This window comes from Podarcis muralis, chromosome 4 (genome assembly GCF_964188315.1).
Source record: "Podarcis muralis chromosome 4, rPodMur119.hap1.1, whole genome shotgun sequence".
NCBI classification, from domain to species: domain Eukaryota; kingdom Metazoa; phylum Chordata; class Lepidosauria; order Squamata; family Lacertidae; genus Podarcis; species Podarcis muralis.
In genome coordinates, this window is record NC_135658.1 from 52,663,911 (window position 1) to 52,683,550 (window position 19,640).

At 39.3% G+C, this 19,640-nt stretch overlaps 1 protein-coding gene across 1 annotated transcript in view; it reads right to left on the minus strand.

Moving 5' to 3' along the window:
- The window catches only part of SCAF4 (SR-related CTD associated factor 4), a 44,020-nt gene that overhangs the window by 12,032 nt on the left and 12,348 nt on the right, over nt 1–19,640 (minus strand). Inside the window, exons 2-19 of the mRNA XM_028727015.2 lie at nt 16,910–16,993; nt 16,471–16,515; nt 15,061–15,222; nt 14,000–14,135; nt 12,029–12,168; nt 10,229–10,405; nt 9,847–9,944; nt 9,303–9,411; nt 9,016–9,186; nt 7,309–7,388; nt 6,661–6,845; nt 6,075–6,175; nt 4,606–4,719; nt 3,806–3,962; nt 2,734–2,891; nt 1,399–1,552; nt 844–939; nt 569–757 (exon numbers count right to left, since the gene is read on the minus strand). Of these exons, the coding sequence (XP_028582848.2) occupies nt 569–757; nt 844–939; nt 1,399–1,552; nt 2,734–2,891; nt 3,806–3,962; nt 4,606–4,719; nt 6,075–6,175; nt 6,661–6,845; nt 7,309–7,388; nt 9,016–9,186; nt 9,303–9,411; nt 9,847–9,944; nt 10,229–10,405; nt 12,029–12,168; nt 14,000–14,135; nt 15,061–15,222; nt 16,471–16,515; nt 16,910–16,993 (2,356 nt within the window). The remainder of the gene's footprint in view (nt 1–568; nt 758–843; nt 940–1,398; nt 1,553–2,733; nt 2,892–3,805; nt 3,963–4,605; nt 4,720–6,074; nt 6,176–6,660; nt 6,846–7,308; nt 7,389–9,015; nt 9,187–9,302; nt 9,412–9,846; nt 9,945–10,228; nt 10,406–12,028; nt 12,169–13,999; nt 14,136–15,060; nt 15,223–16,470; nt 16,516–16,909; nt 16,994–19,640) is intronic.

Below are 19,640 nucleotides of genomic sequence, written 5' to 3' on the forward strand. Positions count from 1 at the left end.
GGGGGGCATAAAGAATGGCCAGAGAGGGGTGTGGCCCGAAGAGAGAGTAGCCTGAATGGGGGTGTGGCCTATGGAGAGGCCCGAGACATGCATTTAGCCCCCAGTCCTGATGTTATCCCAGAAGCTAAGGGGACGGCAGAATGCGGGAATGAATATTTTAAGGAATAAAGGCAGGGAGAAAACAGTTCATCTTCAGGGTCATCTACACACCTACACCGACTCCTGGTTTCAGATATTTCTATACACAGCCATTGGTGACCAGGAAAAAAACATCTCTGGCAAAAGAACCCAGAACCCTGAATCTGCTTATATATTTCCTGAGTCCCCTGGATTTGTTTTACTAAAACATACCTAACATAATCATTTCTCAATACTGAATCACTGCTTCAATCTTTCATTATTTATAGTGGGTACTTGCACCGTTAAATGCTTTACTCCCCACCAAATTACACAGGAAAACACTTTGTTTTCTAAAATTTTGACTTCCTAACTATTGACAAAGTAGAATGAGTACTTTTGAAAGAAAGAAAAAGCACATATATATCCAGCAACTGAAAAGTGAACTTACCAAGGAGTGGAACTGGTTGGGTGACAGAAGCTGAGATACTTGTAGAAGTTACAGGTGGCAGAGCATTTGGATATCCTTTGGAGCCATCTGCATTTTCAGCATTTCCTCTAGCTGCAGAAACTACTGTTGGAATGGGGTTTCCCACAGAAGAGTCTTTTGTAGTGTCTTCATTTATATTGGCCACAGTAGCTAGAACAGTGATATTAACAGAGATATTTTAAATGGCATACACTTGCAATACCATCAACTTTAATAACATAACAAATTAGACTTACAGTTTGGGATGTTTACTCCTGGAGAAGGAGGAACAGAGACCGGAGGAACTGAAACTGGGGGGTTAATAGGTGGCGGTGGTCCAGGAGGAAGGAAACCTATGAAGACAGAAATAACAAAGCATCACTACAACAGAAATCCTTTATGTTGTTGTTGTTGTTTTTTAGTCGTGTCTGACTCTTCGTGACCCCATGGACCAGAGTACGCCAGGCACTCCTGTCTTCCACTGCCTCCCGCAGTTTGGTCAAACTCATGCTGGTAGCTTCAAGAACTTTGTCCAACCATCTCATCCTCTGTCATCCCCTTCTCCTTGTGCCCTCAATCTTTCCCAGCATCAGGGTCTTTTCCAGGGAGTTTTCTCTTCTCCTTAAAAGGAAAGGAGTACCCTTCCACAACTTGATGCCCTACATATGTTTTGAACTACATCTCCCATCCACCCAAAGCAGCATGGCAATGGTCACAGATAATGGGAGTTGGAGTCCAAAATATCTGGATGTCACTAGGTTGTAGTAGATTCACAATTCATATGTATGAAAATTATGAGAATATTTAATTACCTGGAGGCAAATGCATTGGGTTGAAGCCAGGCCTCAAAAAAGGCGGAGGTGGAACTCCAGGACCAAATCCTGGAGGTGGCATTCCCATGGGAGGGGTAAATGTAGGTGGCTGAAGTGTACCAACCATTGGAGGTCCTGGCTGGTGTGGTGGAACCTAAAGTGGAATGAAAAAAATTACTCACCAATAATTCTACAGCTTTTTACCCATAGATATTGACTTACTGAGCATGAAGACTTTGTGTGACATTTTAACAGAGCCAACTATTAGAACTCTCTCTCTCTCTCTGAATAATGCGTAGACATTGTATCTTACTAAAACTCTTTTTCAGTGGAATCATTTACATGGGAGATAAGGAACCACAAACGTTTACAAGGAGCTTTCTTTGTAGTTGTCATTTCGGAATCTGCCATTAGATAATGAGAAAAGTTACTTTTAAAAATGAAGAATGTGTTTGCATTGTTGTGTGCTGAATAAAAAGCAATACAGAAAGCTCCAGCAGCATTTAAATCAGCCTTTCTCACCCTGATGCTCTCAAAACAATTTGGACCACAACTCCATCAGCTTCAGCCAGCACCACCAAGCTGGCTGCGGCCAATGGGACAAATAGTCTAAAACATCTAGAGGGTAACAGGCTGGTGAAAACTGATTTAAAGAGTCCCTTGCTTTTTAAGTGGTATCTTTAGATTGTACAGTTAAACTTCACCTCTTGGCATAGGATCTTCAATAAAAGACCTATAATTGGACTGATCATAGGTAAGAGAAAGACAATTACACTTGCATAAAATCTTAGAGCAGTTAATTTATCAGATATTATGCACAATTGTAAGAACTGTCTGAAAGTGTTTTTGAAGTCATTTCAATGAAGTTTGCTTTTCAACTAATGCAATCAACACATAAATCAACAGTTTCCGTGCTGATGGCCCTGCATGTTTTGCCATCGTTTAACCAATTTGTCAACAAGTTATCAGGTTAAGTTAAACCTATAGTCCTTATCTAATCAATCTAAAGCTAAATTCTCACATTGCTTTCTGACACAACAAAGATACTATAACAGGTTGTACCACGTGATTTCTTCATTTGAATGCGCCTTCAAAGCAACTAATTCTGATATTTCTTCTGTATCAGGTATACTTTTAGTTAATATTAAACCTTGCTGTATGTTTCAAATGTGAATTTTCATCATGTAAAAGATGTACTGTAATACCATCATATGGTATGTGTGTCAGCATGTCAAAACAGTGCATGAAATTGCATCTTACTTCTCAACAAGATGAACCAAGCTTTAAAATTTCCATGTGCAGAAATGAGAAATCAAAAGGAGAAAAACAACTTACCTGTGGTGGAGGCACTGTTATTGGTGTGGGCATAGGAACAGGCATTTGAACGGACATATTTTTAGCAACCGGAGAAGTTTGTTCATTATGTGCAGCGTCTCCCGCGCCTCCATTCTGGGCTACTTGGTTTTCTGACTTTTTTGGAATTCCTTTCCATTCTACAGGAAAGACATAAACATCAATTACAAGAATGCAAAATATTTAATCTCAATTTCTGCCTTGCAATGCAAGTGTAAAGTCTGCATTAAATTAATGCATTAACTGATGATATGTATACATCATGGCCAACCCAGTTATCTGTCCCAATGGCAATCACAAATACTATCTGAATCTGTTTAGGGTGACAAAAGAAAATTTTTGGAATGTGCACATATCGTTTGTTCAGCAAAAGCAGAGATTTGTTTGAAATGTTTATCTTGCAGCCCCATTATCTATCTTTATAACAGGCGCATAGGGTAGAATCCAACACTGCACACGCAGACTTCCATTCACACAACCAAAATTCACACTCCTCTTTCTCCTGCAGGCCCTCATAGGTCCCATTTAGCTCCATTTATGTGATTATTTTTTTTGAAAGAGCACACACAAAACTCTGCATTTAAATTTTATGCACTTTATACATAACATACTATTTTTATGTAAAATATGGATTTCATCATAAAATATAAATTTTATCAAATTCTTTTAAATACAACTATTTTTGTCCACACTGAAACTGTACTGCATTATCTGCATATGTGTGCAATTGGACTAGGAGCTGCATTCCAAACCACAAGCAGGTACAGAAGCATCAAATCAGGTAAAAATTGCCTGAATAAACATCTTCGCTATTCCCTAATTATCAGCCCTCTTTCACACTACCAAATAAGTATCAGAATTTATGTTTGAATTAGATTTCACGCTCCAAGGGGATTCACGTTCAAGTGAAGTTCTACTTACAAGCATCTCCTAAAGTTCCACCCCAAAGCAAGCAGAGTAAAACAAGTGACTTTTTTTTTAACAGATTCAAATTATTTCACTTGTAAGACTTTTTCCTAAATAAATATTTGTTTTCCATATATTTATCTCTTACCAGGACTAAGTGTTTCATTGTCCAGCATTCCTCCTTCACAGAAGCTTTCCAAATCTTCAGGCTTAACTTTGCCCCATGGTATGTAGGTAACGCCTAATTCTACATCCCAATACTGCTTATAGTCTGGTTTAATTCCTTTATTTAAAGCCCATGCAATCTGAAGGAAAACAGCAACATAACAGTGATTTCCTTCCAACAGTGAACCTGTACTTGTTCAGCACAACTAAAGTCAGAAAGCAAAACATTTTACTCAAGAGTAGACCCACTGAAATGAATAGACCTAAGTTCATCATGTCCATTTATTTCAGCAGGTCTACTCTAAGTGTGACTCACATTCAACACAGCCCACATACAATGGGAAATCTGCAAAGAATAACATATCGTAGCCCTGTGAAAAATTCTTGCAACGAGATGACCAAAGACAGTGTCACGTAATTAAGCAGTCCTATGCAAGCCACATAAACTGCCTCCAAATAACATGGTGATCCGTTCTGTTTGTAGGAGCTTACCACTTGGCTCATCCACCACATAGTTATCATAAATAAACATTCCCCCCAACCTGAGCTGAATGGGGTTTTTCTTACTGCTACCAAATATTTTTTCCAAAACCCCTCTGGATTAATTGATTGCTATGGATGACAATGGTGTCTGCAGCAAAACCAATTTCTGTTTTTACAATGAAAGTGCTCCTTCCTCTCTTCCCTCTTGAAAATATTATCCCATAGAAATCTTTGGGGAGGGGGTTGAGGGAAAAATTGTATCCTATAAGTTAAATTTTTATTGAAAAATATATCCAATACCTTTATAAATTTCTGATTCACTTTAAAGTTCCCACGACTCAGTTTCTGAAGAGCACGGTATGCATCTTGTCTTTCCACCATTACAATATAGGCACATCCCCTTGGTGGTATCATCTGTTGTAAAAATAAAAACATTGCACTACTATTCAACAGGAATTCCCATAAATTTTGCAAGGAAAAAGTGCAAAGTCACAAGAAATTTGTTTGAATGTGTGCCTTATTTCCTTTTAAGGCATAAATCAGTGGAGAGAAACCTCTAGCCCTCAACCTTAAATGCCAAGGGTCTCAGTTTGGTCTGCAAGGCCATTTGCCACAAACCATGTCCACTCAACAAACACATGACATCATTCTCATGGTGCAGCTCCCCTCTTCACTTGCAGGAAAAGGTTTGACTTCAACTCACTACCTCCAAACAGAGCAATTTTCCTCTGCAACAAGCACGTTTGAAGTCAGTCTGTGAATCCAAAGTGCTTTCTGAAAATGGAGAAAGCAACCCCCCCCCCCAAATACTCTACTATCAGCTGCACTAGGCAGTTTCCAACAGGGAACTCACCAGTGCGGCCAATACCAGACATCTGCAAAGGAAAAATTCTCCATTTACGGTTTGAATCCAAACCACTTCCTCCAAATATACTTCAAGGGAGCAGACTGGCGATTGCAGCAAACTCATTCGAAGGCATGCTAAGAGCATCAATTGGCACACCTATGAAGTACAGTGGTACCTCAGGTTAAGTACTTAATTTGTTCCGGAGGTCCGTACTTAACCGGAAACTGTTCTTAACCTGAAGCACCACTTTAGCTAATGGGGCCTCCTGCTGCCGCCGCGCCACCGGAGCCCAATTTCTGTTCTCATCCTGAAGCAAAGTTCTTAACCTGAAGCACTATTTCTGGGTTAGCGGAGTCTGTAACCTGAAGCGTATGTAACCTGAAGCGTATGTAACCTGAGGTACCACTGTAGGTTGCTGTAACCACTAATCAGCGATTATATAGACTTCAACTTTGATAACTGTCCATCACCTGATGTCCTGCACATCTGTCAACGTTGGCCCATGGGGGTAGGGAAGCTAAGGATCCTGCCCACTGGCCAGATCCAGTTCTCTACTCCTGGCATAAACCAAGATACAATGTCTGTACAGCAATAGAAGAACTGGGACTTGCGTGTTTTTAATATTTCTAAGTTCTTAGAGGTTTCTGAGGAAATACATAATGTTGATTAAGGACTATTTGTTTGCTGCATCTATTACTAATATTCCTTACTGTTTACAACAATTTCTCACATCAGAACATTTAAAAGGTTGTCTTTTAAAAAATCATAGCTCTCAAAATTTTTGGATACAAGTATTCAATTTGTTTTTAAACAAGTATACAAATTTGCTAGCATGTGTTGCAAAAAAATACTACATGAGTGACTCAAAATGTTTTCAGCTGAATGATTTTATTTTCTCGTTTGTATTTTATTTCATACTCACATTTATTGATTCAATTGGTCCAAACTCTTCTAGGAGACCTCCAACATCCTGCTGCGATGTTCGTTTATCCAACTGGCCTACCCACAGTGTTGTACTGCAAACTAAAAATGTGACAAGTCAAAGGTGACTGGCAACTTGAATCACGAGCTAGCAATAATTTGAAAAGTATACATCAATCTGAATGGGCAGGATCTAGAGTCCCTTGAGCAAATGGAAAGCTCTTCCAGAAGAAGACATCTCTCATTTCCAAACTCAGGATGAGAGGCTAGAGCTTGTCATCATCGCCAAAAACAGGACACTACTAATCATGGTGAAATTAACAAGAACATTTGTGCATTTCTGGCCCATCTTTTAAATATATATACTTAGTTTTACTACACTGGTGGCTCTCAAACTTTCCAAGGACTGCAGCTCAGTAATAAAATGGATTTAACACAGTGATGCAGAGTATCAGTTTGCCATTCTGACTTTGCCTACTGTTCTGAAGTGCTATCTTACCGGAAAAAGAAAGCAAGGACAAAAACACATTTGACAGCATGTATTAATACTGTTCCATCTTGCTAAGAAAGACAGAAATAATACTCACCACTAACAGTTTCTGTTTTGATTGGAGGAAGGCCTTTTGCTCTGCGCTCTTTCTCTCTCTCCCTTTCACGCCTTTCTTGGGATCGGGATCGAGGGGAATGGCGGCGCCTGTCCCGGGAACGGGAACGACGATGGCGTGATCTTCTAGTCCGAGAACCAGACCGTGATCTTCTCCTTTTGGGTGATCTAGTATTTAAGGAAGATATTAAAAATACAGAGTAAGTTTTACATTCATAGGTAACTTGCTGGCTACTACTGAATTCTGCCCATCCCCAAATCTGAGAATTGTTATTGTATAGTAAGGCTTGTCCTTTGAGAGCAATGTGAAAACTTGCCTTTTAAGATCTTTATTTCTGGCTATCACTGCCCCAAAATGCAAACAAAACACCTCTAAGAAGCCGAACCTGCCTTAGAAAAACCACACCCCATTTTTCCCTACGTATGCCTTGTATGAAATCACAAAATGCAAATGATCTATTCTTGAATGTAGCACTTACTGAATGGCAAAGTATAAAACCATAAATAACAAGAATGTAGGATAAGAGATTAAAAGCTTTCAGCTTTGAGATTTTTACATTATTCCTGTATCTGGATACACTCTAGTACCTAATAATGGATTATAAATATACATGTAATTGCTACTTCTTACCTTGATGCAGATCTAGATCTTGACTTTCTGCTCTCATGCCTCTTTCCTTCGTGAACAGGAGGCTGATCCACTTCCATTTCCTTGGGGGGGGGAGGCAAGGATTTATTACCACAGCTGTTCTTCAGTTTTACTTTTTGATGAGTTTCAAATTTAAAACTAGACAGCATTTGAAATGTAAAGATTTTCATTTGGTTCAAATTACAATTCATATTCACTTATATGTACATAAATGCACAGATTGTAAAAACGTGATTCCTTAAGAAAATGCTGTTTAAGTGGTTTAATTAACACAGTTAAGGATGTATCATACTAAATAATATTTGGAGCAAACCTACTGGAATTGATGGGCAACAGGTGTTATGATTAACTTAATTTCACTGATTTGACTGGGTCTACTCAGAGTATAAATTTAGTTGGATATAAACTCTTGTAGCAAATGAAAACCAGTAAGTGGTGGAAATCAATCAATCATTTTGCTTCAGCAAAATGCTAAACCAATCACATTCTATCTAAAGTATTAGTTGTAAAATAAAGCATGTAAGCTAGACAGGAATATCCAACACCCTTGCTAATCCGTAAATAATTTGAGCTGAAAACAGGTGTATTATATTTTCTGAAGTAACTTAAGGTATCTGTATTTCTAATGAGCAAGTTTAACTTCTTTAAGTGAGAATTTACTACCTGCCGATTCTGTGCAATAAAGAATTATACAAACTGAAAACTTCTACTCAGTGCAGTGTAATGGATACCTCAGTTCAATTAAGAGATTTCTGCTCTGTTACGGTTACTGGACAGTGAAATCCTGGCATAGATGTAATCTATTTACAGTAGCCTCGCAACTTGTGTGGGGGTTATGTTCGGGGGGATTGCGCAAGCACCCCTACCTGTCCGATGCTGGCACGCTGAGCAGACATTGCACCACACATATAGAAGCTCTCCGTCTTGCTTATGGGGTTCTGGGAGGGTCTCATGGGAGCTTAAAAGCAAGGTGGAGAGCTTAAAAGCTCTTTCCAGAGTGGGAAAACCTGGTACCAAAATAACTTTTTAAAAGTTCTCTGGCTTGTGTGTGTTTCATTTGTGTGCTTGCAGCGAACTGGTCAGCAAATATGTAAAGCTGTGATTGTGCAAGTTAAAGGTGTGCAAGTTTTTTTGCAAAACCATTAAACCGCTGTTCCCTCGGTTGAACGAAACAGGAGATTATAGTCAACAGAATACTTTCTAGTTTGTTAGCTTGTTCATATGAAGGAAAGGCATAAAGAGTCTGTGTGCACTGCCAAATGTTTGTTCATGTATCATCTTATTAAGCCAAAGTACGATTGTCTGAATACTGCCTATATTGCCTTTTTGATCAAGGACTAAAATTGGAGATACAATAACTGTAGATTCCTTCACAAAGCACATATTAAAGTATACAGATTCTAGTGTACATTAGAAATTTTTGAAAAGATTAAGCAGTTAATCTATCATACCATCATAATGTACTGCCGCCACCTCTTTGGTTGACTAAACATACTAAAAGTCAGTACTCGAAAGGAGTCTAACCTGTACTGGAAATCTAATGTGACAAACACATCCAGATAAATTAAAATAGGGTAAGAAACAGTGACCGAAGCATACACTATGAAACTCTTGTGAACAGTCCTGAGATTTCTTCCTGGGTGCAACATTTGGCATTAGGGCTGGGGGGAAAGATAGCAAGTTATTTACCTGCTGATGTGTATGTTTCTGTGTATGTGGTTCATTTTGTGCTGGAAAAGAAGGCTGGAAAGGTTGTTGCACCTGGGGTGAGGGTTGCATCCCAGGCTGAGCCATGGGAGGAAACTGTGATGCAGGTAGAAGTCCATAACTTGGCATTTGTCCATTTGGAGGAAGTGGGACCTTGTAGAAAAAAGAATATATAGGTATTTTCCATTAATTTAAAATCAAGAACAAGCTTTCAAAGTACTGCATGTCTAATTATTAAGTACTGTGCATAAGGGAAATGTTTCCAATACCTGGTGAAGCATAGGTTCCTGTTGCATTCCAAGCACTCGTTGCTGATACTGGTCTATATTTGGGAGCTGGGCATAAACTTGTTGCTGCATACCTTCACCCGGAAAACCACTGAGCAATAAATATGAGATTTTAAAGCAGCGTTTTAAGGACATAAAATTTAGTACAGTAACCCAGGCTGCCATCAGTGCTCCCCTCCCCATGCATTTTCCCCATGAATACAAACTTCCCCTCTTTGCTCCCCTCCTTCTGTTGCTTTTCTTTGTCAAGACTCTAGACTGCAGGCTCATTAGGGATGGAAACAGTATTCTAGCTGCTATAATGATGGCACTATTTAAGTATTTTTAAGCTGAGGTGGTACTATTCAACTGTAACTGCAGGATAGGGGCTTTTTGTTTTGCTTAGCGAACTGATGCATATCAAATATTGCATAATAAAAGAGTTCAAAAAATGAAGTCTAATGAAGAGAACCTATATATGCAACATTACACTTCTACAACATCACCTTAAATTTTAGCATTTACTGCTCTGACTCATAAATCTTACAATGTTGGTTGAGAGATTGCAGGAGCTGTTGGTTCCTCTTTCTTGGTGTCTTCTACTGCTTCTGGTTCATCATCATAGTCAAATCGATCCAACAGCTTCTGAAACATATTACATTGAGCCAACTCTATTTTCTTCAGTAAGTAATGAAAGACAAGTAAACAATATAAGTACCACTGACAATGTAAGATCATTTTAAGTTTTGCATACCAAAGTATGGTTCACCGGAAACCAGAAAGGGGGAAAGGAAATGTCACATGCAGTGGAGGTGGAATCAAGACTCCCTGAATACTTGTTCTCATAGCATGAAACAATAATTTGGCATGGCATTCCACAAAGAACAAATCATTGAGTAAATTCCTTTTCAGTACAAGAAAAATATTACCTTATCAAAAGATGTCTTTTGCTCGGGTGCTGAGAAATCGTGTTTTTGTTCGGATGGTTGCGTTGCTGTAGTCTGCAGCTGGGCAGTAATAGCATGGACCTGAGCCATTACATTGTTATCTATCACAGGAGATTGAGGTTTCGGAGGCTGCTGAAAAGTCTGAAGAATCTGTTGGAGCTAAAATAATGAAACTGCAACTATTAATATCTTCTTAGGAATGACCGTGAAAACATCAGATGCCTTCCAATGGGTGGATATCTGCTCTCCCCACCCTCCAATCAGGCAGTAGTTACTGCTATGCCTGGTGGGTATTATGGTACAAGCCAGCTGCTCTTGTGGCTCTTCCTCTGCTCTGTGTTCTTAAAGATATAAGGGAGCACAGAGGTAGCCACAATAGACAGCCACAAAAGAGAGCTTTGCATGGAAACCTAGTAAAGCACTGATTATCACATCTGCATATTCACACTCTCTCTTCTGCACTTAAAAGTCTACTAGTCCTCAAGAGAAGTGCTAGTGCTATGCAGATGAGTAGACAGCTGGCAAGAGAATAGAAAGGACATTTCTTACTCAAGCAAAGGTCAGACATGTTATACATATGCATGATTTATTTTCAGACCAGATGTGATCAGTAAACAGCAGAAATATTGATTTCACTATTCACTAATGCATTTCAACATCTTTTCAACATCTACATGCAGCTGCTGGGTGAGATCATTAGGGGGGTTGGGTTCGGTGTTCATCAATATGCGGATGATACCCAGCTCTACCTCTCTTTCAAATCAGAACCAGTGAAGGCGGTGAAGGTCCTATGTGAGTGTCTGGAGGTGGTTGGAGGATGGATGGTGGCTAACAGATTGAGGTTGAATCCTGGCAAGACAGAAGTACTGTTTTGGGGGGACAGAAGGTGGGCAGGTGTGGAGGACTCTCTGGTCCTGAATGGGGTAACTGTGCCCCTGAAGGACCAGGTGCGCAGCCTGGGAGTCAATTTGGACTCGCAGCTGTCCATGGAGGTGCAGGTCAATTCTGTGTCCAGGGCAGCTGTTTACCAGCTCCATCTGGTACGCAGGCTGAGACCCTATCTGCTTGTGGACTGTCTCGCCAGAGTGGTGCATGCTCTAGTTATCTCTCGCTTGGATTACTGCAATGTGCTCTATGTGGGGCTACCTTTGAAGGTGACCCAGAAACTACAACTAATCCAGAATGCGGCAGCTAGACTGGTGACTGGGAGAGGCCGCCAAGACCACATAACACCGGTCTTGAAAGATCTACATTCAAAGTGTTAGTGCTGACCTTTAAAGCCCGAAACGGCCTCGGTTCAGTATACCTGAAGTAGCGTCTCCACCCCATCATTCTGCCGGGACACTGAGGTCCAGTGCCGAGGGCCTTCTGGCAGTTCCCTCACTTCGAGAAGCCAAGTTACAGGGAACCAGGCAGAGGGCCTTCACAGTAGTGGCACCTGCCCTGTGGAACGCCCTCCCACCAGATATCAAAGAGAAGAACAACTACCAGACTTTTAGAAGACATCTGAAGGCAGCCCTGTTAGGGAAGCTTTTAACAGACCACTGTATTTTAATATTTTGTTGGAAGCCGCTCAGAGTGGCTGAGGAATCCCAGCCAGATGGGTGGGATATAAATAATAAATTATTATTATTATTATTATTATTATTATTATTATTATTATTCACTAACAAATTTCCACTAATGGCTTTAAAATAGAATAGTTATATATTCTGCATTAGATAACCATCTTATTATCCTTAATTTGAATTCTGTATTTTTGAACAAAAAGTCTCTGCTTGCCTGTTGTCCTTGTGTTGTCTGAAATAACTGGGCTACAGCTGCAAAGGCATCAGAACTGGGCAATTGCGGCACAGCAGGTACTGAATTGGAAGCAACTTGAAGAGGCTCAGATGGAATCACTGTGGCAGGAGGTGGTGAACCTATAAAATAAATTTAAATGCAACATTAAGATTTCAACAATTCCCACTGATAGCATTGCACTTTTACACTATAATGCAAGTTTTTAAAAATCAAAACTTGGGTGGTCAGTCTGTAGACCATTCGCAAATATAGTCAGCAAGTTGTTTTTTTAATTCCACGGGCAGGATTCTCAAAATTAGATATCATGTGGCAATGCTTCATTGCCAAACACCCTCATGCCCTGCATGCCACAACACAAAGTATGTATTTTATTGTATTTTGAATATTTTTTGGAAGCAACCAGAGTGGCTGGGGAAACCCAACCAGATGGGAAGGGTATAAATAATAAGTTGTTGTTGTTTTAGGGCCAGGTGAATATATGGCTGTAAGTGTACGCTAAATATTCTTAGGGCCAAACTAAATTTGACAATAATCATGCAAGTGGTAGTTACATAATTGTGTTCTGTACAGTAAACAGCAGCCACAGGTGAGTGGGGGCAATGATTAGGACTACAGCAGAGGCAAAGGGTTAAACCTCCCCACCAAAGCCTCAATCTAATTCTGAGCCCACTCACGGCTATATTTCATGGTGCTGTTTCTTAAAACACAAAACTTATTTTTGCATGATTATTGTCATGTCTAGTTTCATCCACAGTCCCATATAAACTCCTATCTTTTTCTCTTTCTCTGTATTTCAGTAATCATACTTCTTTGTCATACTTCTGTAATAGAAAACCTTGATGACAAAGTTCAGGAAAGCCTTTTGTAGCTTAACGAGCCTACAGACTACAATTTTTTTTTGGGGGGGGGAACCTTTATAAAGAATATTTATGATTGAATGGATATATGGAGAGCTGCTAAACTGTTTAAGGTTAATATACTATTACACACCCACCCCAGTATTATTAATGTATTTGCAGGAATTTGTATACCACAACATATAAAATACTAGAGTTATATACATCCCTAGAAGTGTTTTGTCCATTGGCATTTTTGAAGTGCTTACTATTTAAACATCTCTAAGTGGTATACAAAAATATCATGAAAATAAAACAGTAGCAAAGCAGTATTAAAACAAACACAAACAACAGAAAAAGATAAAAAAGAATTTCAGAAATAACAGGATTCAATCTTACGGACCAGGGAAAGCCTGGGCAAAAAGGTATGTCAACACAAGATGCCAGAAACATGTAACAGATTATGGTTCACATATGGCAGAGGGAAGGACATTTCACAGTGGTAGAAAATACTATTTGAGGACCAGTAATTTCCCTGTGATATTCTGTAGTGTTGTGCCATGAGTGAAAATTTCCCTGTGATCCTAAATGTGATATTGTGATACTGCAGGAGCAAGTTATATTGCTTAACTACTGAGCAATCTAAGGGGTGCCCCACTTATACATGGATGCCTAAATGTCAAGGCAAAATGACAAACCATTTCTGGTAACAGAATATGCTGTATAGTATCCAAATCATTGTGTATTTTATTTATTAGGCCATCTTAATATTTTCAGCCAGACTCATCAAGAACACAGCAATGGGTAGAAATAATTCTATTCAAAACATGGGAAGAACAAAAGAAATGTTTTCACAGTACAATCCTAAACATACACATGAATAAGACAGTCAACCAAAAGGCTCTTCACAGTGCTCTTATTCTATAATACAATCACTTAGCCAAAACATGAACTTTATCATATTTTTAACACCAAGGGTTACAACAACGAAATCTATCTCCAACTTTTGCTTGCAATTAATTCAGCCCATTCTATGCAGATTAAAGCAAATAAAGTCTGAGTTTGACAATATAGGCCCATAACAGAAAATAATGCTTTAACTAAAATTTCCTACCTTCATTATTAGTAGTATCTTCAGTCATTGAAGCAGTACTGCTAGCTCCTGCTGCCATGTCGAGGAGAGGTTGAATTATTTCTATTTTAAACACTCCATTTTTCTGCCATAAGTTGAGGACACGAACTATCTTACTCTGTTCAAAGAAGAGATGTGTAAGTACACTTTAAAAAAAATCTTCATTTGCTTAATCAAAGCTTAGGCAGTGTTCAGACAATACTGTCGCCCTGCTTCAGTTTTATACATCATGAGATCATGTAATGGACACATGCACTTTGTTTCCTATCACCTAAACAAATGTGAGACATCCGAGTTCAGATATCTTGTGTTCAGAGGAGAGACAAAACAAGGTGCATGAAACCAATCAATCTCACAATGCACAAAGATGAGAGCACAAAAATGCCATCTGTACAAGGCCCTAGTCCTTGCATGCACACACACACACAAAGAGATTAGTACAGTACAAAACTTTTATACTTTGTTTCCTATGCTTTATAACATTTTGTGACTTCTCCAGGAAATGACTGTGGACATGAGCAACAGTGAGAAGGAATGGAGAGATCAAATCCCATACAATATTTTTCATGACACACTTTATGGTCCTCCGAACTTAGTAAATGATGGCTACTTTATTCTGTTCTAGACGTGGGAATCAGTTTTGTCAGCATAATACATAAAAGCAGCAGGAACCCAAGCCTGTTCTAAGTCACCAGCCACATCTAGTTTGTGTTGCAGCTTTACTATCAAATAGAATAAAATCCAGCTCACATGGCTTTCTACACAGAAGAGAAAAGTTCCTCCATAAGAGCTTTTAGTCATGAAGTGGTGAGGAAGAAGGGCCTCAAAATTTTAAAAGCCAACTAGAAAAGAAACATTCAACATCAAGGCCTCGTTCAGAAATAGTATCCAACAATCAGCAATGTGTGTTTGTACAGAGTAGACCAAATATAGTAGGATCAGAAGATATTCATTTCTCTCTCTCTCTCTCTCTCTCTCTCACACACACACACACACACACACACACACACCAAGTCAAAATGCTACAATAAATTGAGTTATACCTTGTCTTCTGTTGGACAGAGATATAAATACTGGAATGTGGCTGTTATATTTTTACAGAATCTTGGCCCAAAAACATCCTTATCTGTTCCAAATTGATGACGAGACTGACGAACAATAGAGTCAATAACATATAATCCAGGAACTTTGTATTCTGGTTTACACTAAAGAGAGAGACAGACAGAAAGTCATATAAGTAATATACATTTTATAAATCCTAACAGTAAGCTCTGTATGATCATAAAACAGGCCTATCATATTAGCATGAAGTTAAAAGTCCAGAAAGGAGGGGGAAGGAAAACAAACTAGCAGGTGCCATACAACACTATAGACATTCCAATATATTTTCCTGGAATTTGAACGTAAAAGCTATTCACTTTTTAAACACTGATCTCAGAAATCCAGTCACATATCAGGCAAGATATGCACTTTAAAAATATGCCTATGAATATACATTAATTTGACTCAGTGATGGTTATTTTTCATAATGATGTCATAACCACGATGTTTTAATGTACATCACCAAATGTTTTTAAATGACTTGGCAGTTCAAAAAGACTCTCACAAAAATAAATAATCAATGTACAATAGAACAAGCAGACTAAGCCTGCCCCAACATGCCCTGCCTTCGTATTAGTTGCATGTTACCTAAATCACAGGCAGAATTGACACAGCTAAGGTCAAGAATGTAGGCCGTATGTCCTAAAAACTCAGTAACATCAAAGTTTTCTGGCATCTAGAGATGCAAGAAGGGGAGATCCATACACAAGCTTTGCAATTCACTTTCCAGCTCCCAATCTAGGCAGGCTAAACTTCCTCATCTCCTCTTATGCCTTGTGTGCTTACTTCTTCTTGCAGGTGTGTTGTGTATTAGTTTAGTGGTAGTTAGAATTAGCTAATTCTCCCAAACAAACAAACAAACAAACCCAAACAGCAAAGTTGCAACCTGTGCACATTTAACTTGCATGATCAAAACTTTACACGCTTGGCGGCCAGCCAGCTGGTATCACACAAGTTAAAGCACACAAGGCAGAGAGTCCTGCTTACCAGGCTCTGGGAAGATCTCACTCTGGGAAGCTCCTGCAAGATCTTGTCTTGTTGGGGGTGGGGGTGGGGCAAGGCCCATGCTTCCAAAAAGTACGAATGATCACACGGGAGTGGTTTCGTGATTTTTCCAACTACACAATTTTGGCTTTACATACAATCCCCCATGTAATATGCTATCTTTCTGCACAGTTATGGAGCTATTACCATTGCCATAATTAATATATGCAGTTGCTGAGTGATTTCCCATAGAACTGCTAGATGCACATATTTTGATTGTGTGTGCTCTAAAAAAAAAAACATTTTTGGGGGGAGAATATAAATTGCTGAATCATCAGTATATACAACTTAATAAATATTTCATTTACCTTTTTTATAAACTTCTCCACAATCTGGACTACGTGTTTGTAAAGCTGAAAGAGAATCAAAGAACATTTGAAATGTTTAATTTCATAATATGTTTAAGAAGTGTGAATTTGTTTACCTTAAACATTAGCATATAAACTCATATCAAACTAGGTAGAAGGAAATATATCATAGGTCATTTTATTAAACTAGTCCCAACCTGCATTTATAATTATCTCAAAGGAGTGTTTGAAATGGAGTTATTTTTAAAAATTACTTTGACAGTGATAAAAGTATACATTAAAAGCATTATAATTAAAATTATTCAGTATCTGTAAAATATTAATAAGTGAGAATGACTCTCAGTCCATGTGATCTTTGAAAAAACACAGAACATGCTACAAATATTCAAACCTTTTAAAAATTTGTACAAAATAAAATAAATACTCTTTACTATCTCACCTTAATAGCTTTGATGGCAGCTTTAGTAATAAGAATCATCTTTGCACGAGAAATAGGAGGTTTCATCTCCATCAATGAGAAGAGCTAACATGGTGGGGTGGAGAGAAGAGAGAAACCAAGAATTGTAAAACACAAGTAACTGAAATGCAACTTTGTCACTACACACCTTTTGATGAACACTTTCCATCCCAGTTAAATGCTAAATAGCTTCAGAACTAAAAACTAATTAGTTCAAATAACAGTGCAAGTTGTAAAGCTATTTCTGAAATTATGTCACACTTAGAAAGTGGCATATGTTCCAAACTGCACCCATAAAATGTTATAAAAATGGCTGATCAGACTATTCTGTGCTCTTCATATGAAGCTGAAACCTGTATCTCCAGACTTTTGTAGTCAAAATGCACTCTAATCTCTGCCACCACTCAGGGGACTGCAGGTGTACACCCGTTGTCCATTGTGTTCCCCATCCATCTGCCTTCGAAGAAGCAATGTCAGGGAGCATGTTTCCCCTACCCTGCCAAAAAGGACACACTGCTCCAACTCCCTGTTCACCTGGGACTGCAGAGCTGAAAAGAAGCACCTTCTGGCATTTACCAGCAGACAGGGGACAAAGGGCTGATGGGTTGTGAAGGGTTTTTATGTTTTTCTGTGAATGTTTTACTTTAATATACTAGAATCTGCTTTGAGGATCATTCAAGTGAAAGGCAGGATAGAAATCTTATAAATAATGAATTAATAAAACAACAGGAACTCACGAGAGGGTGCAGGATTCCCAAAATCTCCACCCTCACCCCACCCAAAAAAAGGAAACACAGCTCATTGAGGACTGAACATGCTCAGTTGCCCCAGAATGCTGAGGGGGAGTAGCTGGAAGTCTGAACAAAAGCACTAGGCACTGCAATGTTTTGTCCCAAAGGTTCCCTCAAATAATCAAGTGCCTATCAGTTTGGAGGTGAAATGGGACCAACCAAAAACAAGATATAGGTTTCTACATATTCTGGGGACTCCCTAGGAACACAGAAGTATTTAAGTTTGTAAACTAAACTAACAATAAAAAGAATTCAAAACCCAGAAAACAGACTGCCAATGGTTTCTGAGTTTCCAAGACGTCCAGAATGCCAAGATGGCAGGTGAGGAAGAGAGAAAGAAGTGTCAATTGGCCGGCTCAAATTCCTAAGAACTTTGTCTTCTGGGAGTGGGGAAGACTAGGGTTGCAGACCTTGTATATGCCATGAGGTTATAAAAAACCTCCCTTCCCTCCACTATGTAGGGATGTTTTGTAACTTTCGTAATATATAATGCCGCAATATTTAATGGAAGCCGGCATTTAGAAAAAAATGAAGACAGTAATGATGCTAGTTTCCAGACATGCTGCTGTATATCCTCTTGGGGAAAAGAGGCCAGCTAACAAGAAAACAATCTCAGAAAGCAAATAAGAGATTCAACAGAAAGAGGGGCACCAAATTTCAGCAGAACAGTTAGAAGCAGGACTAGGATTTAGACAAATCCCCAGCTATAACCTGCCAGTCTAAATCCATAATAAATATTGATACGAGATCCTCATACACTGTAAATACGGTAATTAAAAAGCTACCACACATTGTTAGACAAAAGTTTACTTTAATAGTTTTTTATTAATTCACAGTAGCACACTTGAATCAAAATAGCCTCAATAAATTGTGTCCTTAAGTTTGTCTCTAAAACTGCCTAAGGATTAACTCAACCAAAGGTTTCATTTATACATTTACTTGTTAAAGTTTGCAGCTCCCCCCCCCTTGTAATATCATGTTGGTATTTAGAGGCTAGAAGAACAGTATTCAATGGTTTTATATTAATATACAAATGCCAAAGTAAAAAAGCCATGTCATTAAAAGACATCCGCCTTCAGCTAAGTAAGCGATTAGTACAGGCAACTCTCATTTTGTGTGCATCACTTCAAACCCAGTAGTAGAAGAAAAAGTGGGCATACTGGGGCAGGGTGGCCAGAATGGGGCAGGTTTATGTGTACTCCACCAACGTGCACAATGACTTGGAACTGAACTCCCGAGCAAAACAGGTGTTGACTGTGCTTCCTATGTTTGTGTCCAAAACCAGTCCACCATCACATAATGGCTGTCAGTGCAAGTAAAGGTAAAGGGACCCCTGACCATTAGGTCCCGTCGTGACCGACTCTGGGGTTGCGGCGCTCATCTCGCTTTATTGGCCAAGGGAGCCGGCGTACAGCTTCCGGGTCATGTGGCCAGCATGACTAAGCCGCTTCTGGCAAACCAGAGCAGCGCATGGAAACGCTGTTTATCTTCCCGCTGGAGCAGTACCTATTTATCTACTTGCACTATGATGTGCTTTTGAACTGCTAGGTTGGCAGGAGCAGGCAATGGGAGCTCACCCCATCGTGGGGATTCGAACCGCCGACCTTCTGATCGGCAAGTCCTAGGCTCTGTGGTTTAACCCACAGTGCCACCCGCGTCCCGTCAGTGCAAGTACTTCACTCCTAAACCAAGTGTAAAAATCAACATTCCTAACAGCAAACTCAGGTTGCTTAGTACCAACAAAACAGGAGCCAAAACAGGACCACTGAGAAACTAGAGGAAGATTATCAGCAAACTGAGGTAAAACACAATGATCACAGAAGTACATTTTGTGCAACGGGGAAAGGGAATGACACAACAGCCCAGCAGCAATCTCATATTGTGTGCCGTATGGGGGCGGGGGAACCAGAGAACTGGTCAGC